The 23884-nt window shown below is 29.8% G+C and overlaps 2 protein-coding genes and 1 long non-coding RNA gene across 3 annotated transcripts; 1 reads left to right on the plus strand and 2 right to left on the minus strand.

The window, feature by feature from the left end:
* Positions 1-267: 267 nt before the first annotated feature.
* LOC119662568 (acyl-coenzyme A thioesterase 9, mitochondrial-like) lies at positions 268-2030 on the plus strand. The gene is made up of 4 exons (XM_038072208.1): positions 268-451; positions 594-658; positions 713-955; positions 1015-2030. Exons 1-4 carry the CDS (start codon positions 399-401, stop codon positions 1944-1946), a joined length of 1293 nt encoding a protein of 430 aa, XP_037928136.1. The 5' UTR covers positions 268-398; the 3' UTR covers positions 1947-2030.
* Positions 2031-5129: 3099 nt separating this feature from the next.
* LOC119662556 lies at positions 5130-7212 on the minus strand. Its single transcript, XR_005250812.1, has 5 exons — positions 6958-7212; positions 6774-6879; positions 5611-5739; positions 5246-5539; positions 5130-5192 (listed from the first exon to the last, which is right to left on the minus strand). It is a non-coding gene; the product is annotated as an uncharacterized LOC119662556 (long non-coding RNA).
* A 7753-nt stretch (positions 7213-14965) lies between these two features.
* On the minus strand, positions 14966-22878 carry LOC119688494 (pickpocket protein 19). The gene is made up of 7 exons (XM_038103170.1): positions 22673-22878; positions 21791-22430; positions 21568-21717; positions 20154-20286; positions 20039-20092; positions 17574-17816; positions 14966-15226 (listed from the first exon to the last, which is right to left on the minus strand). Exons 1-7 carry the CDS (start codon positions 22876-22878, stop codon positions 14967-14969), a joined length of 1686 nt encoding a protein of 561 aa, XP_037959098.1. The 3' UTR covers position 14966.
* Between the last annotated feature and the right edge of the window lie 1006 nt (positions 22879-23884).

Genomic DNA, 23884 nt, shown 5'->3' on the forward strand with positions numbered 1-23884 from the left:
TTAATTTAATTTTCTTTGAAATAATAAATTTTTCAATTTTATTTATTAATAACAATGTAGGTTTCCAGTGGATTGCTTATCGTTATATTAAAAACTGTAACAATTGTTTAAATGAAAACCCCAAACGATAATGTAAACGCTAAATCAACTTTAGTAAAATTCGTTGACTAAAGTTCATTATGTAAACCAGGTAAACAGAATGTAATATTATTTAAGTAAGCATAGTTTTTTTTTTTAGTTGTGAACAAATGACAACTCTGTTTTTTGTAGCAATGTACCATATGGTTATTTTGTGAAATCATCAATACATGGTATTAATAAGGGTATTGTTTTTAATACATAAACAGCTTTTTTAAAATTTGGCAATAAAATTCATTTGTTGATATTACTAAAGTAATATGAATCGTTTTGTTTTTTCAAATTTTTTATCAATCAAGACATCGAGAGTATTGTAAGTATCTAGTAGTAATAACAAAAATACTATATAATTACTAACCTTCGAATAACAACTAATAACTGTTAATAACTACTTTCATCAATTGTATAAGTTCGTTAATGACGAAGATTTATTTGTTTCCAAATATTTATATTAGTGTACCTTTACGTAGTGTTGGTCTGCGTGGGCAAGATGCACCATTTAGTGGAACTATGGCTGAAGGTAATATATTAAACACACAGCAAGATAAATAATAAAATTTTATATTAAAACAAGTAAAAGCAAAATTGATAGACCATTTCGGCTTAGAAGAAGGATATAAACCAGTACCAAAATCTAGAGAACACTTATTAAAACATGTTCCAAAACTAGAGGACTTACCACCTCGTTCTATGCAGGAGTCGTTTACATATGCTATAATTCCTTTTAGCGTTGAGAAGACTTTACAGGATAAATATGTTGCACTTTTTGGTCATATCAGAATGGGAAGGCTAATGGAAGATATGGATTTATTTGGTGGCATGTTCTTAACTAAATTTTTAAAACATTTAATAAAACAATAACATATTTAATTTTAGTATGGCTCTGTTACAAACATTTAAAGATTCCAAAACTACCTGAAGGCGTACACATGCCATATACGTTTGTTACGATATTAGTTGACAAAATAACTTTTACCGATATACAAACCGTTATAACAGAGGATATACGTCTATCTGGGCACATATCTTGGGTAGGGCGCAGTTCAATGGAAGTTGTTGTGTGGTTGGAACAGAAGGAAAAGGATGTTTACAAGAAAATCACACGCGCTCTGTTTCTTTTTGCAGCGCGAAATGCAACAAACACTAGTGCAGCACCTGTAAACCCAATATTACCAGCTAGTGACGAAGAAAAATCTATTCTTTCAGGAGGTGAAAAACGTAAAAAAAGACGTCAAAAAGTAGCAGAGGAGTCCATTTTTAAGGTGCAACCAAACGATTGTGAGCAATCGATAATGTACGAACTGTATAAACGTACCACACCGTTGCAAACAATGGAACTTAATGTGCGTTCTTTACCAAAGAATTGCCGTTGGATGTCAGATTCATATATAGTAAATACTTTTCCCTGTTTTCCTGAGTATCGGAATGCTCAGTATACAGTATTTGGTGGATTTCTTATGCGGAATGGGCTTGAAATAAGTTGGGTAGCAGCAAGGCTTTACAATAAGAGCCCAGCGAAAATAAAGCATATATGTGATATCAGTTTTAGAAGTCCTGTGAGCGTTTCTTCGTTTATAAAAATGGTTGCATATGTTGTTTACACACAAGAGCAGTATATAGAAGTGATGACAGTAGCTGATATTTTAGATTCTACAACCGGTGAACAAATGACATCAAATATATTTTATTACACTTTTAAGGCACCATCAGCTGTACCAGAAGTCTTGCCAAGATCGTATCAGGAAACAATGTGGTATATACAAGGGCGCAGAAAATTTAGGTACTCATTGGGTATAGATGAAGAATGAGAAGTGTATTAATCAAAAATCTAGATTCTTATAAATTATCAATATAAAACAAACATTTTTTTCTAACACAAAATTTTGATATCATCATTTGATATCATAGCTGTAATTTTAAAGTTAAATGTAAATTTTTTTTATTTGTATTTTTATTCCATATAGTATTTTAGTAACATATATATAATATATTCGACATCCTACATTCATATTTACTATGTGAATACTGTAGTCGTAAAGTGAAATATATTGTTGCTTTTTTAACTGAACATTTGCTTTCTACGCAACAGCCAGATGGTCATTATTTTATTCTATACGCATCAGTTGGAAGACAGTCATCCGTTTTACTTCTTAGCTGTTATAACATTTTAGCTAATGTTATAAGCTAACGCGAATTTATTATACTTACAATGATTAAGCCGTACTTCTACACGTCGAAATACGTTCGTGTATTCACCTCATACGTTTTCTGCACAAATGGTCCCACACAAATGGACTGTACGACAGACAGCATCCAATATCCTTACATTTAATATGCACATACACTATTGTTGTATATTGTATTTGATAACCCATCCAATTTACGACATGGTCTCGCCAGGAGCTAATGCCACAGATTGACTTCACATATCTCGTCCAGACACGGACTGACGTCATAAGAAAAATGAATGTAGAAATAATAAATATCGGTAAATTTTAAGTTTTAGTAAATTAAGTAATAAATATCTATATCACCTAAATATTGTTTATGAATATATATTTGTTTTTATGAGTTTTTAAAACACTAATTCTCAAATTCAATTACGGACTCGCAAACTCGCAATGATTGAAATATTGAATTTATGGTAACACCTGCCAATATCCCCCCGAATCAACAACTTTCAAAACAGTTTGTATATATATATATAAATATGTATAAATATAGATATATAATATATACATTATGAATTAAACAAAACTTATATTTAAATATAAAGGTAAATATATGTATGTGTTGTTAATATGTTTAATAAAATCTTACAAAAACTTACAACTTTATTGTCATTGTATTTAAAAATTAATTCCTTAATTAAATTTTATTTTTGTTTTAAATAATTTTTAATTTCGATCAATAATCATCGCCAATATCATCATCATCACTTTTCAATTGAATAGTCTTGAATAGTATCATCGGGTAGAATGAATTCATTACTGCGGTCATCTGTAGTGATCAACATTACTTCTTTAGATGTACCACCAGTTTCGGTGTCCAATTTAGATTCTGATTTTAATGTTAATGACATCGAAGCAACGGTTGTTGTTGTCTATATTAGAGAGCATATCAAAAGATAAATAATTATTTTTATTATAAATAACACATACTATATAAGTTCATGAACATAAAAATATATAATTTTTAATTGACGCACTATAAAAATATATAATATGTAACTGACATTATATAAGACATGAAATCTGTTTCGAATAAATAATGTTAGTTAGTTCAGGTGGAGGGAGGACAAGCCTTCCTCAATTAGCTAAAAAGCCGTTTTGAATCCACAAAAACCTCGTAATAGTGGATAGTAGATAGAAGGTCAAACTAAAACCAGCCAGAATCATTAACAAAAGCAAAAATCTGGCTAAAGAAGGGGCCCTAGACACTTAAACCTAGTTCTGGCCAGACCTTGACAAAGACATATTAGGTGTTCTGGTGTCATTTCCTCAAGAGCTTGTAGACACGCACTACAAGAAGTACCACAGGGTAGGCCGAGTTTAGCTCCATGCCGTCCTATAGACCAGTGTCCTGTAAAGACAGCTATTAGTCTAGATACCTCAGATTTGTTTTTACAGATTAAGTTAGTAAGCGCGCTCATTTCCCACAGTATTAGAATGCCCAGGGACCCAGACCAGAGTTACCTTGGACCTCTCGTTTAGTTCATTGATTATTTCCTTAAATTCTTGCATTAATCTCGATGACAAACAGACTGCTGATATAGCTTTAATAGCTGCCTGACTGTCAGTTAGAATGTAGACCTCTTTTCCGTGAATGCCTATGTTTAAAGTAAGAACACTTGCCCTAAGGATGGCAAACACTTCAACCTGAAATATTGAGGTGGAATCTGAAAGATGATATGATTTACTAATCATTAGATCCGTAGAAAATATTCCGGCTCCAACCCCCCCATCCATTTTAGACCCGTCGGTGTAGATCGCTATCTTTCCTATTGTTGTAAGCAATATCAATATTTATTTTCGGTAATATCGAGTGTTTAAAAATTAAAAATCTAAATTCAACTAATTCTTTAAATATCACTGATTCATCATAAAACACGTAGAAGTAAAAAGTCAAATATTTTATAGAAACTATCAATGCAAGGGTTCACGTAATGTAGCTGTATGAAGTGTAACATAAGAACTATAACTCTTACTTATAAGTTGAAGCGAACTATCACTAAACGAACAAAATTATATGAATCTATGAAAATAAATGGCAGGTACTTTGATCTTAAGACTCTCTCGCCAAGTAAGTAAAAGTATTTGCTTTCACGGTCTAAATTAAACAGCAAACTTTTATTTAGAATTTGTAGAACTTCATCATATTTAAGGTGAACAAAGGGACAGTTTTGAAGGCAACCGTACCCTTTACTAGCTTACGGTCACGTTATTTTACACAAATACATAATGCGTCCCTCTTTAGTAAATTTATTAATAAATTTTAAAACCCATGCAAGAGGTACACTTCACGTCTAAAATAAGTTGTCACTTTATTGGCTGCAATTTGTGTTCTATGTGTAAAAATTTGTGAATCTCAACTCAATTCTATTTAAAAGATTCTTTGAGATAATTCTTAGGTTGATTGTCAAAGAATATAAAAGAATAAAAAAGGCCATTAGAAGAGAAAGGGGTGAAGAGTCTGATTTAAAAGGAATCTGTTTTGATGTAATAAAATATTTAAAATAATACTACTTCAAAGTAATCGAAAAACCTGGTCCACATTAATTATATTACTACTACATATTTTATAATTAAAATGGAAAAAATCGTACTCTTTTCGTGAATACAGAGATGTGGTTGCTTTACTGATTATTGGACGTCACTACCTAAAAGTATATACTTAATTCTTGTTCTATAACAATTTTTATTTATGTATATTACTTTTTGTTTTAGTACTATCTAGTAATGTATCTTTACTCGACTTTCGGCAATACATACACACATTTGAATCTTTTTTCTCAATGTCTGTATTTCCGAGCTCTCTTAATACTTTTTTTGCCTCTATAAAGTATATAGCTTTAATATATTTACATATATTTTATATTTTTATATACCAATCACATCCATAGATGAATTTGTCACACGTTTTCGTAAATACCGTCTTCTGGAATCACTTTCTTCAAATCTCTTTGATTTAGTTACAGTTGAACTATTCACGCTCATAATATCTCCAGAAGATTTTCATTCAGATTACCTAAAACTTCGTTGCTAAGGATGTCAGCTTTTTCCTGTCTTATATAGTTAGACATATTTCCACACTCTACTATGTATGCAATAGTCTGTATAATATTACGATTAAAATATGGTCTGCTTGTACTATTGTATTTTGTTGAAACTTCTTTATTTTCCTTAATTAATAAAACCATAAATTATTGATTTATCAATAAACTTATAATAAAAACATTTGATTAAAATTTACCAATTTCATCAATGTTTTCACTGGATTGATCTAAGTCACCAGACACGTCTTGGCCATCACTGCTATAAATATTATTTAAAGAAATACTTTCACTTAGTACACTTAATTAAGTACCACTATTGATTTCAGCTAAAATAGAAGTTTTTTTGTCAATTTAATCATATCTTTATTAAACTAAATCTTTGAAAAATTGTATCTGAGTATCTATATCTATCTATGTATCTATTGATTCCAGCTAAATAAGAATGTTTTTCGTCAATTTAATCATATCTTTATAAAACTGAAAGTTTGTGAAATTGCATCTGAGTCTTTTCAAATTGTGTTCAGATACTTTATTGGTAATTTCATTTAAAAATACATTTTATTCGATATTTTTATTTTTTTAATTATTATAAATAATATTTTGCATACATATAACTTAACAAAATCAAGCTAAGGTGCAGTTTATTATAGGTAAAATAGTAAATATTATCTCAAAAACAAAAAAAAAATTAAATTAAATAAATCTTTAAGAGATCCAATCTACATAGAACATATATTGTAGCTTATGGCAATCTCTTACGGATGGAAAACATTTTTTTAACTTTCTAAAGCATGTAAAGATGAAGATTATTTTTATTACTGCGTAACGGATTATTTTCGTTTAATATCGGGTAAAATGCATTTAATATATGGTTATATATCTATAGAAATCGATTTATCTCAAAATCTGAATGTTTCATGTAAAAACAAAATTAAAGAAAATATATATACATGTATATTTATTAATAATAAACTAATTAAATACACTATAACCGTACACTGACATATATATATATATATATATATTATATATATATATAATATATGTATACACTCATACATAAAATATATATACATGTATATTTATTTATAATAAATTAATTAAATACACTATAACCGTACACTGACATATATATACATACATACATACATACATATATAAATGTCAGTGCATGGTACTATTGTATTTATTTTATTATTAATTTATTATTATTTCATAAAATAAAATATATGCAAATACATATATGATATACGCATATTGTCCAACAGAGCCATAAGTTGTATTTCTTCACGAATAGCGGAAATATTTAGATATTGTTTATGGTTGCACGAATATTTAAACACATAATATAATGTCTTACCTGTCACTTGTATTGTTGTTTCATCATCTGAGGGACAGCCAAGTGATGTTGTACAAATTTCTTCAGACATTGTAGGAAAACTATAATCATTCTGCGCCGTCGCACTCTTATTAAGAACAGTTATAATATATATGTTACTTTAGCTTATTACGAGTATTGCGTTTTCTTGAGAACAAACACTTACATGGTAATATTACTTCTTTGTATTCTTCCAGATACTCCACCTCTTCCATTTTATAACATATACTTGTAATTTCACTGCAGTATAGAACAATGTACGTTAGTACAGAATGTGCCGAAAAGCCACCACCGAAGCGATTGGCATCCGTATTAACTTAAAATGAACTAAAGCAATCGTTCGTTGCCATAAACTAACATATTCCACTAATAATATTTAATATACAAATTAATAATATATCCCTCCGCGCATAATTTTGGAACAGCACCTTTTACGTACGACAGCAAAATAAGGAAAAAAGCACAACTACTACCAAACCGACACCAGAGATGCAGATATGCATTTGTGGTGAATTTCGCAACTAACCATTATCTCCAAAAAAAAACCTGATAAGGTCCCCAAAAGTTTAAAGTTAAAAATTATATGCAATAATATATAGCAAATGGCACAAAAGGATTTGTACATGCTAAATTTATTTGCTTATTTAAAATAATTAGAAGTTAAGATTCTTGGAGGAAAATTTGAAAACATATGTAGGAGTATCTGTAGACCAAAGATCTACAGCAAAGTATTCTTTGCTGTAGACCATCATATGTGGTAAAACAGAAGCCCAGCATTGTGCAATAAAGTTATTGTGTTTTGCTACATATTTGAATTATAATATATACAAAAGGGTAAAGAGAATTTGGATTTTATTAAATATCACCTATTTTATAGAAAAAATATATATATTTATTTAGAGGGATTTTGAATAGCAAAGAAAAAAATAAAGGACAAACACAAAAATTTATTTTTAATTTTATTGAAGTTCGGCTGACCATACAACGCTGTTTCGAGTATTGCCAAGTACTCTTCATCAGTGGTCTTTAGAATAATCGAATTTTTATTTAATTAGTTTATAGTCCGTATTTAATTTGTTTGGACTACAAGTGCCAGGCTTAGAACTCGTGCCTGTCAAATTAGAAGCAATGACTAATCGTGTTTATCCACAAGAAGCCAAGGCTGCACAAACTTTCAATGCTCAAGTTCCAGGTTTTATTGTCACTTATTTTTATTTTAATTAGTGACACCAACCAAAGCACTTGCCGTGCTTTAAATTAGAACGAGCTGATAAACTACAGCTTTATTTTGAAAACACAAGTTCAACGAATTGAAAGTTAACTTTTTGGGTTCGCCTATTCTTTATTTTTTCAAAGCTACTCTTTTTGTAGAGACATTTTGTAATGCATATTGTTTTACTTACTATATGTAAAACGACCATTCTGGTGCTTTTTACAAAGAAGCTGTGCTATGTTATTCTACAAATCCGCTTTCGCGGTTAGGAAAATATATATATTTATATATTATATTATATATATTATATTATATATATTATATTATATTAATTATATTGTATTATATATATATTATATTAATATAGTATTATGTATTCTACATATATATACATGTAAATATATTTCGTAGTAGATATCGAGAACAGAATATTTTACTCTTCACCACTGTAAGGTTTAAAGAGTACACATGTTGCACTCACTTGCCAAAAACTTGAAAAAAGTTTCAACTGTTCGCACACCAAGTGTACACACACCACATTCAGCCTATACACCAGAGGTCGGTGCATAGGCAAGTGCATGAAAATATACACAGACACTTTCTAGGCGTCTACACTGGCTAGGCTTCGTTAAGGTTTCTATATCCGAATTTAAATACGAATTATTTTCGAATACTGTTTGCAAAAGTAGCAACAAAAGTTGTTATGTGTAAGTAAAAAAGTGAGAATGAATGTAAGAACCATGAGAGAGCGGAACCAGTGTAGACACAGTGTTTGGTGCGCATGGATTTGTGTATTATGGAAATACACAGCGATAAATAAGTGAATATTAAATAAATTATATAAATTCAATAAAAATTTTATATAAAAGCAACTTTTAATTGTTATTTACTTATTGTTAGAGGCGCTCGGTATACCGGTAAAATGATAAAGTTTTATGTATATTTGCTTAAGTTAATTTACAACGTCATTAAGTTAGGAAGGTACCGAATTAGCAAGTTTGTCATATTTTCGTTATATATTAAAATAACATCTGATTGTAATTATTGAAAAATTTTGTATGATAATTAATTAAAGAGTTTAAAAATATAATCAATAAAGACAAAATAGAAAATTAAATAAAAGAACGAGTTTTATTTAAATTTTAATTGTATTTTTTCTATTTTTCTTTCGAGTTTGCTACTTTTGTGTGAGAAAAAGCAAGCGAAATCAATATCAGCTGTTTTAATAGCTTAATTTTTCAACTTTACGAAGAAATAAATAGGTGCGTTCAAATGTTTGTCGAGTCACATTTTCATACAACTAGCACTAGTACAAGCCACGGCAGTTATCAAACATAATCTCGAAAAACTCGTTATAATAGAGTTATAATAAAGTTTAGTACCAACGACTAATATGGCATTTACACTGGCCTCAAGTGTATCATTTGAAAGTGTTTACATTCGTTGTAATTCATTTGTTCTCATTTCAAACAGCTGAGTTTTCAACTTACCTGTTGTTTTGATTTTTGGCCTGTACCAAAAAAATGTTGGATGAAGCTTAAATATACCTTCAAACCTTACAATATAAACTGAAAACTTATTTTTAGCTTCGATTATTTTATTGTTGGGAAGTAGAAGTTCCAAAAAGAGGTGCATCGTTTTTAAGGAAATGCAACCATTAAACATTTGTTTATGTTATCTTTTTTTTGTGGTAAAAAATACATGCTAGCCTATATTTGCTAAGCGAGACATTGGCATCACTGTTGCAATTTGTCAAGTCTCACCAGGTCTTTAGGAGACAATTGTCGCTAGACACTTATACACGAAGTAGTCCAAAGGAACTAGTGAAATGAGTGGTCCGTGGGGATGAGATAAATCGCCATTTAGAATATATAAATTTTGCAATACTTTCTTTTGAACAAAATTTAATAATATAAATTATAACAGGACTGTATACATAAGTCATTAAAATACGCTGCAATGAATACGAATGAATGTGTCCAAAGTCCATGTAAAAACCAAATTCAGTTAAAATAATAGCGTATAAATCAAATTTTTTTTCATTAAAGACAAGGTTGCAACATCATCTATCATCTATAGGTCTAACAACATCATCAGTTAAATCCCTAAACGATTTGATATAACTACGATAACTACGAGCACGATCAGCTAAAAAGTAATTTATTTATATAAAAATATTTAATATATATATATACATATATTAATATAAATATATGTATATATAATAATATGTAAAATGCATGTTTTATTTATTATTTTCCAATTCAAGAACTAGTGAAAAGATTAGTGCCGCGGTGTATGATACGGGGACAATTGACACCATTGTACCATAGTTTTTGGTACATGTGTTTATTTTGACACTATCTTTAATAATGTCGTCGTCGAATCGACGAAGGATGATCTTTCCAGGGTTAAACAAAAGTTAAGGAACATATTTTTTGTAAATAAAATGCAGCACTTTAAACAGTGTTGGCAACGCTGTCATTAATATTCTAATAATATTTTTTGATCCAATTCGTTCTTATTCGTATTCGCTCGTTCGCAAAAGATGGTTGGTCCGTTATCAATTTACTAAGGTGCGGAAAATATTCATGGTAAGAGGATAAATATGGTAAAGTTAATTTTTTGGAGTGCTAAAATGATTAAAGGTAAAAGAATAAAAAGTTACTAATGAGTAACAGTAAAAGATAATTAGAGTTCGGTTACACGAAAATAAGTTAATTATAATGAAAAGTGAAAAAATACAGAAGTGTTTTACTACGCTATATTGTATGACGCGGCGTGAGAACTATATGATTTAACTTTAAGCTTATTATATCATTTTTATTAATAATAATTTCTGTGTAATTTCTTCTTTAATGTTATTAAAAAGTTTAAAATATATTACTCAATATTAATATTTAGTATATAATCTATAACCTATAGCCATAGGAGGCCATAGATGCAACACCGCTCGGGCAAATAATTCTCTTTTTCTCCACCAAAAACATAATTTTATTGAAAAAGTATTGGTTAGGCGATCGTAAGCGTAATAATACGCTTAAATAATACATACCTTATCTATATGTCGTAAAAACAAATATTTTTCATCGTTTTAATAATAATATTTTCACGGTTTTTATATATTTTCAACATATTTTGTGTATTTTCAGGTGCAGGTTTTTAAGTACATCTAATGAAAGAAGAGCGAATATATATCAAATCTCCACTAAACATATTTCTTGATGACGATTATCCATATTAACTATTTTCAATAGAGCATGTTCCACATATAAATTACAACACAAAGTTTTATTAAACATAATTGACGGAGCTAATATTAGAAAAAATTTTAACACCTTTAAATATTGCCACTGACGAGTCCCTCTACTAATACTAAGCTATTGGAAACCACCGTATTCAAAAGCTATCGGTAATGTAGTTCATTTTTTTAATTTAAATTGTCAATTTCGCTATTTATGAATTATTTTAATATATAAAATATTTTTTGTAATATATATATAAATATATATATATTTATATATTTTATATATATATATATATATATATATACTTTTTTTTTTTTTTTCAAAATTAAAAGTCTGCCATAGTCGTTAATTATAAAACATATTTTATACTATAAAGTTTTATATATAATTTTTAAAAATATGTATATATTTATTTATTTATAATATTTATTTATTTATTTATATATTTATTTATATTAAGTGCATTAAGTCCATGCTTTTTATTGCACTATCTTAAAAACTAACTTAAAAGCTAACAATATATTCTTTCAAGTGCAATTTATTATTTATTAATATTGTTAATGTTAAATTAATAATATGCTGCCAAGTTATTGCTTTTAAATTTGGAGTTTCGAAACAATGCGAATGAAGTGGGGTATCAGTTCGAAAAAATTGTTTAGGATTTTTATGATTTGAGTCTCAATCTGATTTATGCTCGTCCTCGTTCTTTCTTAATTTGATTTGTTTAATTATTATTAATTTAATTATTTATAATTCAAGTTAGGCGAAGCTATAACAATTCGAATTATAGTAATATTTTTTAGATATGTAACTAACCAGGAAATATTCAGTTCAGAAAATTTAATACAAGTATTTAGTACAAATATATTTACTAAATTGAAGTTATATTCTATTGCGAATTTTTACTATGCGTCTACACTGGCTAGAAATTAACAATATTTTTATATTCGAATCCAATATAAATACATAGTATTTTTAAGTTTTATCTGTTAACTATGTGAAAAAAAGTAAGACCATTGTATAATCTGATCGGCAGTATTAACTTCTATTGATGTGGCATAAAATATAAAATAGGAGCTGTTGCAAAATTAGAAGAAAAACTATCGTATATATGACAAATCTTTTGTCTTATGTGTTCAGTCCACTAGTATCAACTTTAACTATCTTGAATCCTTGTTTTGGTGACAAATATTTTAAACAATCATAATAAACAATAATAATAGCATTTTCTGAAATAAATAAATTTTGGAGAAATAAAAATCTTGTCTTTCTGCACTATTTTCATATACATATGTGGTATATAACATAATTGAGGATTATATTTTATTGTTTATAGAACTGTGCTATTGTTACGTAGAAGAATTCAGGAATTTAAGAATTCAGGAATGAACTTAAAAGTTTGAAGTTAATAGATCATAAGAAAATAAATCAAAATTAATAGACAAGTCATGATTATGCACGTGCTTTCTTTATTTTACATAAGAGACATATACTGAGAGAGAATTATAGAGTTTTCAATTAATTTTGAAAAAATATTACTAATTGTTTACATATAAAGTAGAGCCCTAAATAAGAAACATATTGTTTTTCATGAGGACATAACCAGTTATATATATACTGGATTTGCAACTTCCGGTTATATCATTCATTGACCATTTCTTTGCCACAAGTTCATGTGTCCTGTTGTTTAATATTCTATAACTTCGAAGTATGTCCAAAGCACTTATTTTTTTTAGCAGGAATTTCTGAAATCTATTCATACTTGAACAAAACCTTTTAGTCTATTAATTAAAATCATTATTACAGGCGAATGCATGCCAATTCACAGACTATTGCGTGAATTATCGCTATTCAAATGCTTACTTTAATAATCTCATTGTTTTGAGTGCAGTATAGCATGATACGTTGTCTTAAAAGAATCCGTTATTCATTACTAACATGTTTTCACTGCCTACTTAGTAAGTTTAATTTACTAAGTAAATTTCATTAACCATACAGAGAGCTTTCGTGTTTTTTAACTTAATTAAAAATAAAGCAAGGAAAATTAGACTACAAATGTACAAAAACCCTTTAAAATAAATTTCCCATAAGGGAAATTACCAAAATTTTAAATATTTCTCATATGTTTTGTATGTAAACAAAAACAGCTGAGCTGTAAACACAAGTGCTGAAGTAATTTTATGATAAAATTTATGTTTTTATTGATTGAATGTGTAATGAATATATAAAACGTATATATATTAATAATTAAAATATATCAAGTGTATATATAATTTTGCTTATGATATATTTTCAAATGAAGTTTATTTAAACAAACAGAAGCTCTTTTGGAATTTTCAAAGAATATTTGACACATGAAGCTATTTCACATCCAATAAGTAACTTATATCAATGAAAACAACGAAATCTTAAAGTTACTTAAGTAACGTACTAAGTAAGCAGTGGAAACATGGTCTAAAATCATATAATTGAAGTACAAAAAATTAGTAATGATGGATCTACAGCGCACTTTATTGTGGTTTCCATAATATAATTTTTGTTACTTTTAAAAAAATGTATAAAATAGATTTGCGTACGTTAAAATTGGGTTTTAGTTGGAAAACTAATGTTTAATACAGTTTTACAAAACCTCGTGCAACAGGAAAATCATTGGTGCACAGGATATGTGGTGTTATACATCCATCCAGAGACAAACAAGCAACAACAATCACTGTGAGCCAACTTAAATAACTCAAACTATATGCAAAAATAGGTTATTATAATATGGATGCACACTGTGTAATGTTTATTGATTAAATTTGGAAAGGAAGAACCACTAATAAAGAATATTAAATGCCTAATTGTTACTTTTATATCTGAAAAATATAATAATGATGATCATATTATATGAATTGCACTTACAATTCCTTGAATATTCTCCAGATTGGGCCAGTGGCGTAACCACATTTTTTACGCCTATAAGCAACTACTAACTAAGTGGCCCCTACTAACATCTTTTTATACTCTTTACACGAAAAAGTGTAAAAAGGGTATATAAAGTTTGTCCAGATTTTCGTAACGTATTAAGGGAAACGTCGTAAATACCATAAAGTATATATCAGTAAAGTATATATATACCTTTTTAGTTCAAACTACTCTCTCAGCTTTTGAACTCTTCGAATGAAACTTTACACACATTCTTTTTGGGAGCGGCCCCTGATCACCATATGATTTGATTGAAATTAAACTACTATTTCTTATAGCTGCCATATAAACTTAACAAACGGATATGGAGTTTCTCCGTTTTTAATAAAGATATTCCAATGTAATTTGGTATATGTTAATGGTTAATGGACTATTTTGCAATATGGAGTAGATGCAGATTTAAATATAGCACCGATAGAAATTGAGGATTGAAGCACAACTATACCACAAAAAAAAAAAAAAATACATAAATTTATAATGGGGCCCCCTAAATTTGTGGGCCCGAAAGCGTTGCTTCCAGTCGCTTCCCTGTAGTTACGCCACTGGATCGGGCTCTTGGTACTTATTAATAAATTTGAAAACAATGCATATTGGAAAATAAAAATGATGGTGGTGGAGGTAGTATTCACTGAAAGAAAAGTCATTTTCAAGGATCTTAAAATTCAATCCAACTTTTTTTTTTAAATGTGTTTTTATTTTTATTGGTTAATTATTAACTTTAAATGTTATTTAAATGTTAAAAGGCGGAAACTAATTCCAAACAGGTCTGCTAATGAATTTGTTTTGTTTCCTGCCATTTAAAACATATTCCTCAAATTGATTTTGTGTGATGTTATGATTTATTGTATTAGAGCTCAGATTATTATTCGTCTCAATACGACGTTCTTGCAATTTGTCACGTATCCTTTGTGAAAGATAATTGGGCAGTTCAACAAATACAAAATACACAATTTCCATAGCACTTATTAATGAGCAGCCAAGAAATAGACCAGCTATACCGCCGAAAGCCACTGCAATTACAAAAATGAATTTAATATCTTTAATGTGTTTTTGTATCCAAAATTCATAATAAAAGGATAACTATAGAGTTTCACATATTATTCGAACTGTTCGAAATTTCGAGCATTTTGATACTCACAATTTTCGAAAGTTTTCGAACACCATATGAGTCGCTGTCATACATGTTTGCATAAAGCAAAACCAAAATAAAGCATTAGAATTTTGTTTCTAAAACGATGTTTTAAAGTGTTCGATCTAAGTATTCGACTTCGAGTATTTTCGAGCTGCTCGAATGTCATAATGCTCGAATACTTGAAGTAACAAATTATTACCATTAAAATCAAATTACTGAAAACAAAAATATGTACACAAATGTCAGACTTTGTAGCTCTTTAGATTTAGATTAGCCCTGCGTGTCGTACTTTTTCCCAACACATAAAAATTTTTATTCACAGACACACACAAATACGTATTATGTTCGAATTATAATTCGAACATATTTTCATTCGAGTCTTGCCAAAGTCTAGCCAGTACAAACCTTAAGTTATAATATATATAATATATTTACATATATTGAGAATTAATAGAAAAATTTTGGCTGACTTTTAGAATACCATTTCTTTAAATTCTGTATTTTGTACAAAAAACCTAGTGAACATATAAATTTCAAATATTTTTATGGAAAATGAATATCTTTTAAATGACAAAAAAAATTGTGTATATAACAAACAAATATATAAATGTTTCACTAACACATCAGGCAAAATTTTAACTTATTTGGAAATTCTAAATTATTGAAATGTCGGTACGTCATGATTGGTATCAGTCAGAAACAACAGTAGTTGTTGTTATATTTCTCAAAAATGCTTTAGACAAAGAATGTCATGTGAATATTTCTCGAGAAATTATCGAAGTCTCAGCGCAAGACTATGATTTCTATGTTAAACTTCATAGTCCTATTAAAGTTGCCGAATCCGCCTATAGGATATTTCCTACTAAAATAGAGATTACTTTGGTGAAGGAAATTACTGGACATTGGCAAAGTTTGAAGCTTGACGATTCAGCACATGTATCAGCACCAGAGGCACCATTCATGATGTCTGGAAATAAATGGGAAAAAATATGCGAGGAAACCGAAGATATTGAAAAGAAAGAGATTAAAGGTGAAGAGGCTATTCATAACTTCTTTAAATCTGTTTATAATTCTGCTACACCGGAAGCACGCAAAGCCATGAACAAATCATTTATAGAATCTGCTGGTACTGTGTTATCGACAAATTGGGCGGTTGTATCAAAAGGTCAGGTTGAAATTCAACCCCCAACTGGCATGGAATATAAAGAGTTTTAAATTAAACCCAATAAGTTTAAAACATCGTACCGATTTTTTAATGTGCTTACACCATTTCGATTATCAAAAATTTTTAATAAATTACCAGTATATTTTCAACACACGTTCGTTTTTCATTTGTTATAGTTTTATTTATAATTAAAATAGAGGATCCTTTGTTATAGTTCCTTTGCTATAGTCCTATATATTTTAACTAAAATTTTCATTTATAAATATTATTCCCCATTTTCATTTTCCACATTATCTTATCCAAGTATCTGACTGTAAGATACTTATCGGACATCTTATTGATGCCGAGCAATGAGATAAAATGGTGGAACTAGTGAAGGTGCTGAAGTAAGACTTTCAGAGATTGATTCTAACTTTTATCATTCATACGTTATACTACCTCATCTGAGGAGCTCAGTTACAATTTAATTCGAGTGTGTAGCGAGAAAACTTAAGGATGGCGTAGGGCTTAAAGCAACTATTTGTGAACTCGTTACAAATACATGGTTTAATTCTAATTAATTTAACTAAACATATAAGCACCTAGCTATAGATAGTTGCTTTTCTACTTGAGAGATGATAGATAGATAATTATTTAGAAATGGATTGCGATACAGATTTCGATTAGCCAGCTTTTAATTAAAAAAAGTGTTTTTATATATATTTGGATAATGGCGTTGCTATTATAAAATATTTTAAATATCCCAAACTAATTAAACATCAAAAGTTTCTTTTTAATAGTGTTCGAAAAAGATATCCCTTTTTCATTTTATGTTACTCATATTATCATTTAATTCTTGTTTATTAAAATATTGTCAAAGAAAAACAACTATTTTGTTAAGTTTGAATTTTAGAAAGCTAATCATTTACATTTAATCGAGCTAAACTAAAAGCTTGCCTTTTTTTTATCACTCCTGTTTGTTAGAGTTTTGCGTGATCGATGTAGTACTGTATTTGTTGGTATATATTATTTGAATTAATTAAGTACATATCCCAAATCTCTCTCCCATAATTGTACTTACCTAATAAATCGACCCAACCAAAAATTAAACGTGTTCGATAGACCATCATTGATTCGTAACGAAAGAATACATCCAAGTCAACATATGACATATTGCCACGGACTTCCGGTGGTATAAATGATGGACGAACATCCGCAAAATAGTTAAGTGAAAAACAATTGCGATAACATTTGCACAGCATTGCGTCGTAGAACAGTCGAACAAATTTTTCTTCACCTGGTTGACGAGTATATCGCAAATATTCTGAAATAAGCATTCTTTATCAATAAATGAGAATATATACATATTATGCCTTTCTATATATATTTTGTATATATCAAAATTTAAATTTATTCAAACTTATTTTAGTCATGTTTTAAGTACATGCTAACGACTACAGAAAATAACGACAATATATAGGAAGTATGTTTTGACATCAACTTAAAGGTTATAAGATTGAATGGCTCTTGTAAAGAAAGAAATAAAGAATTTCTTTTATTTTATTCTCAGAAGTAAAAAAGTCAGAGTCCCAGAGTCACTCATAAAGAGAATAAATGCCTCTGACACATAAAATTAATTGACTGCGACTGAAACCAGCGTGCAATATATATTACCATAGTTAGTATGTACCAGGTGTACGCAAAAGTTTTTCCAGTTATATTTGATAAACAAAATACGTGGTTTTCTAGTGAAACCAAGTTTTCGTATTCAAAATATTGACCATCGGTTTTTATATTTTTAATCCATCTTTTAAGTAGTTTATGAACAACATATGTTACGAGATAAACTACTTTTCTTTTACGGCAAACCATTTATTGAGCTATTTTCCAACTTCCACAAAATTATTATAGTGCTGTCCTGGTAAAATTTTAAAATACCCAGGTCTGGTAGTGTGTCGAACTTACAAAATACCGCTCTGATCCTACCAGACGCAAAGCATGGTGTTCCCACTGAATCGATTCGGCTTTGGTGTTGAAGGACCAGCTTCGCCAAGTGAAAGTCATGATTTTTTCGACTTCAAATTTCATCATTCTTCACAATTTGACACACAATTAATTTTCTTTTGCGGCTTTGAAAGAGATTTCGTACAATTAAACTAATTTCACAGTTTCAAAAAGAAATACTTTTGAAATGTTATTTTTATGTTAATCAGTAATCAGTTACTATACATCATTGAATAATATTAGTTTTTTATAACTGAACTAACTACTTTCCACAAATATATTCTTAATACAAAACGTACACTTAAGTCTGTTCCAAGTCTAGGTCAAAAACTTGTATTTTTTTATGAGTAACTATCTTAAGATCATATCTCAAAACCGTTTCAATACCGCCTTTTAACTACATTTGAAAGTAGCAAAAAGTAAAAGTAAGCCACTCTTAAGAATTATATCAATAGATAAGTTAAGAGTCTTGGGATAAATGCTGATAACAGTGATGATAGGTTTCTTAAAAAAGTATAAAGATCTCTGCGCAGAACCTTGTTAAGTTAGATGCCCCTGAACTGGTCAAAGATTACGCAAAATACCTTGGTGTAATTTTGGACAGCAATCTTCTGTCGAAGCACAACAGATTGAAGAAATCTCAATGAGTCCATAGTCCATATCTATAGTTTCAGAAGTGAAATGCCTTAACAATAAAGTTTGAAGAACTATCTATTCCATAACAATCCGTTACTGAGTTTCTGCCTAGGATGTCTCCCCAGGCGCCTCTGCTGCGTGTTCGCCTTCTCCAGTCTCGTACATCAAGTTCAGTTAGTTCTCTCTCAACTTGATCACTCCACCATAGACACGGTCTACCTTTACGTCTTCTTCCGCCAACTGCTGCTTCAAACACCTTTTTTGCTGGAGCATCATCATTCATTCTCACGACATGACCAAGCCAGCAAGGCCGCTGGATATTAATTCGCTGAATTATATCAATGTCGTGATAAAGCTTGCACAGCTAGTAGTTCATTCGTATGCGGTAATTGTCGCCAACTCGTGAAGGACCAAAGATCTTACGAAGAACTTTTCTCTTGAGCGCTCCCAGCGCTGCTTTATTATTCTGTGATTATGTTCATGCTCTTGCGCCATACAGAAGCACAGGGAGGGAGAATAAGCGACCTATAGAGCGTAAGTTTAAGCACTACTACGATTGACTTTAACATGCAAAATGATGCATACGCAGAGGCGTACCTTCATCTGGTTTCACCAGAGTCCAGATCAACATAACCTAACAAAAATTACATATAGATGTTCATAGATGTTATGTATGGTATATTCGTCAGTAAGATGAACTTTCACTGCTAAAAACCCAATTTTATGGTTGCCGTTGGACATCTATATATAATTTGTCTGTTATTACAGTAAATAAATTCAAGAAAATATTTAAATAGCACTAAATATAAAAAAGTTATTAACAATAATAAGCTTGAATTTAATGCCAATTATTCCATTTTTTTTTGCATTTTATTTAAATTGTGCTGAAATAATGAGTATATTTACCATTATTTAGTGCTAAGCATGGCAGATCTGTTGATTTACAAGAAGTGTAAGGACCTTTTAAATGAAAAAAAATAAAAAATAAAGATATGTTATGTGTGTATATAAAAACACTTGCCTGGAGGGAAAAGTAAGTCTAATGTGCAATTACAATATCGCACCAAATACTCCTGATGACACTGCGATTCACAATTCTCAATCATATAAACATAGCCCTGCAATGTCTTATAGTCAAGACTATTGCGTTCATCCTGAAAGTAAAATAAGTACATTAATTCATGTATTTTAAATAAAATAATAAAACTATACATCTTTGTTATTAATTGATTTTTGAATTAATTAATGCAATATTTTCTGAAATGCAAAAATAACCTGCTAGAGATATTTTAAAAATTTCATTTTCAAATAAAATATAACTGGTTAATTAATTACCAAGTATAGCAGATCTCCCAGACTGCAATTTTTACTCCTCTACTAAGAAAAATAAAACTTAATTTTCATATTTCATCTACTTATACCTTTACCTATAAGAACATTTCGAAATAAAAATTTATTCATTATTTACAAGTCATTTGAAGTTGACGTCTCAGTATAATTTTAACAATGGAAAAAAAAGATTATCGTTCAGTGCTTAAATCCCTTGATTTAAAGCAAAAAACCCATATACAAATCGTGAATCTGTTCTTCCCTAAAACAATTGTCTGGTTTCTTTTTAAAAGTCTTGAAGACTTTTCCTATTTAAAGTCTCTCCGCGTGATACAGTCATCAATAATTTATTATTTGCGTTTACAAAATATGTGTGCCATAAAGTGGGTGGATGCTGTAGTTCCTAACAATGCAATAAGAACACTTTCGAATGTAACCAGCATTTTGAAAAGAATTGAAAAAATGTTTGTGCATTGTTGCATCACTATGGATGAGACTTGAGTCTATTAAGTTGATCCTGAATCAATATAAGTGGCGTAAACCTTATAAAAGTCATCTTTGAAACTTGTATTTGAAAATCGGCCACCAAATCGTCAGCTTTGCATAAAAAATATTAAATAAAATATTAGATATTTGCACTTTTTTTAACGTGTATTTGAACCAAAAAATCTTATGATGGTGTGATATTTAAGGGGAAGTGCACAGTGCCATTAGGGAACCCTTCCTACGCTTATGGACGTACCCAGAGCCGAAATTAGGGAGGCCGCTAGTACGTTCAAATGACATTATCAATGGAAAAACTATTATTTAAAAAATATATGTATGTGAAATATATGTATGTGAATTAGTAAAAGATTAAAAAGGCGAATTTCACACATTTCTTATAAGTAATATTTCATTTTTATTTAAAACAATAATAAAATATTGAATTCAAGGGGAAGGCGCCCTGGCCCTACCAGTGTTCGCCCATACCTACGCCTGTTATTGGTAACCTAAGGTACAAGTGCCTATTAATGAAGTTTGATTTTGATTTTTTTTTAAATGAAAAATAAGTTTTAGTACTGTTTAAGTACACCTAAAAATTTTTTGTATAATACAAAGCTTACCGCAAAAACACATTGACGTTGATCGGATGATATAATTCGTGTGTCATTATCGTAAAAATAAATAATTGGTTCGATCTCGACTGTAGTTTGTGTATTTTCGGGAATTATATAAGGATCCTTGTGCCAAACAAATGGTTCAGTAACCATTACCTATAATAAAATGTATTATATTCTATTAGTTTCTTTTGTTGTTTTGTACTAAAATAAGTATTCGAGTACTCACGCTTACTCCACGCTCGCTAATGCGATTTGGAAAATTATTTTCCGGCTGCAAAAGTACTCTTAAGCTTAGACCAGTTGAGGGTCCAGCTGCACCAGTATGCCATGGCCAGTATGGGTCTAAGCGTTGCATACGCCGACCCTCATCTGTTTCCAATGTATTAAATGACCAACACAAGCCACTTCTGGTGCGACGCTTTGAAAATATTTCACAGCAATTCATTTTAAAATGACGCCATTTACAAAATGCCAACATTTCATCACAACGCCAAGTCATGAACTCAAATACCAAACTAAAATTAATATTTTTAAGTAGTTCGAGCGGCTCTTCTGCTAGCACATCGAATTTATCAAAATTTGCGAAACGTATGTCGTCATATGTGCCAATAATTTTCTCAAATAATTTTAATTTTTCCTGTGATTTTTCATTTGGTAAAAATCGTTGCTTCGCCTCCTCCAAACGTTGCCAATTAAGCCGATTTAAATTGCATATTGTAATCACTGGAAATACCACACGGTAGACAGGATAACGTGTATTATCCACAACGGTCTCAAATTTTCCCTCGTTGAATCGCTTTGATAATATGAGGCATACGTAAACCGCTGCCACAAGTGCCACTACAACAGCGCATAGCCAAATTGTTCTGAAAGGTATGGAAATTAAAATTGGCTTTTACTTAAATATCCGAAATATCCGAAATGTCCTAAATATCCTTGTTGTGGTCTTTTTATAAAATGGCTTTGATACAATTTCATTCTTCATAACTAGGCTTGTACTAAACTATATACATGTGCGGTGCAACCCAATAGCATGAAGTTATGTCGATAATGTTATTTACATATTCCATTGTGTCAAATTAAAATCTATTCAAATAATTTAGATTACCTTTCCAGTTTACCAGATTTTTCACTGAGTAACCTGTTGACGCCATGTATGGTGGTGCGTTTACCAAATTTATACGCGAGTTCCCAAGTAGACGTACCAAATTTTTTTGCCAAAATTTTAGCCGATGACCACTTTTTAGGCACTAATCCGATATACTTTTGATTGAGCACATTTAAAGCCTTTGGATTCACCGGTCTGTAAACCATTTTGGACAAAAAGTGTTTTAGTTGTGCTACCTAAAGTAAAGATATGAAAAATTTCTTCATATCAAATAATTGATTTCTATTGTTATACGAATTCCCTTATCTCACCATATTTTCTGATAAATTCAACTTCAGTTTCCGTCTTTATTTGCTCCTGTGTATTATAGGTAATAATGGAAGCCTAAATAAACAGTAATTCCACGAGTAAACTACTAATTTAAACGCTTATAATATAATAATAACTTAATTATATGTACTAATATGTGTTCGAGTTAATGTGCTTATAAATGCAATATAAAGGCGTTGATAGATACACAAAAGAGATACACGTTACTGCTAACTAAAGTAAGTAAAAACATAATTGATGAAGCGTTGGAGAATTTTTTCTTCAAGTTTTATTGAAACTTGAAACTTAAATTTACTTCAACTCTGTCAATACTTTTGGGTATCAAAATACTGGTTAAATTGTACTAAGGCAAATGCAATTTTATAGATACTGAATGTTAGACCTAATCTGATTAGCTAACTATTCAAATCAAAGATGCCAGCTGTATATAAAGCGGTGATAATATAACTTTCAAGTTAACCGACTAATTGAACACAAATAAATAGTTTGCTTTCCTAATACCAGAGAGGTCATGGTTGGTAATAGCGCTCACTAACAATGGTGTTGATGAATATCTAACGCGCTTATAGGTTATGTGTGAAATTCGTATACAATCTACAGCGTTATACGAATTCCAAATTGTTGGTATAATTTTTGTTCAATGGCCATGAATATCGCTTGGCTGAACATAGACTCCGCTGCTCGTCGAACCTTCTGTAATGGTTTTATCCAATCATATACTAACTCATTTAATCCTTTTTCAATATATAGATTTCCATGAGTTACAACAAAAACTCAAATAATTAGGCCAGCACTACTGTATGGATGTATAACATAATAAAAAGCTTCAAATACTGCCATAAAGCAATTACAACTAGCACAAAATCTGGCTTTAAGAAGACT

Source organism: Teleopsis dalmanni, chromosome X, assembly GCF_002237135.1.
Source record: "Teleopsis dalmanni isolate 2A chromosome X, ASM223713v2, whole genome shotgun sequence".
NCBI lineage: Eukaryota > Metazoa > Arthropoda > Insecta > Diptera > Diopsidae > Teleopsis > Teleopsis dalmanni.

Excerpts from the sequence above, each read along its gene's own strand:
- LOC119662568 (XM_038072208.1), top strand. The coding sequence starts at position 399 with ATGAATCGTTTTGTTTTTTCAAATTTTTTATCAATCAAGACATCGAGA. Across the intron at positions 659-712 it reads TAGTGGAACTATGGCTGAAG|TAAAAGCAAAATTGATAGAC; the intron begins GTAATATATTAA and ends TATTAAAACAAG. Across the intron at positions 956-1,014 it reads AGATATGGATTTATTTGGTG|TATGGCTCTGTTACAAACAT; the intron begins GCATGTTCTTAA and ends ATTTAATTTTAG.
- LOC119688494 (XM_038103170.1), bottom strand. The coding sequence starts at position 22,878 with ATGGTTTACAGACCGGTGAATCCAAAGGCTTTAAATGTGCTCAATCAA. Across the intron at positions 17,817-20,038 it reads ATGCTTAGCACTAAATAATG|AATATTTGCGATATACTCGT; the intron begins GTAAATATACTC and ends TGCTTATTTCAG. Across the intron at positions 15,227-17,573 it reads TGGTTGGGTCGATTTATTAG|TGGCTTTCGGCGGTATAGCT; the intron begins GTAAGTACAATT and ends TTGTAATTGCAG.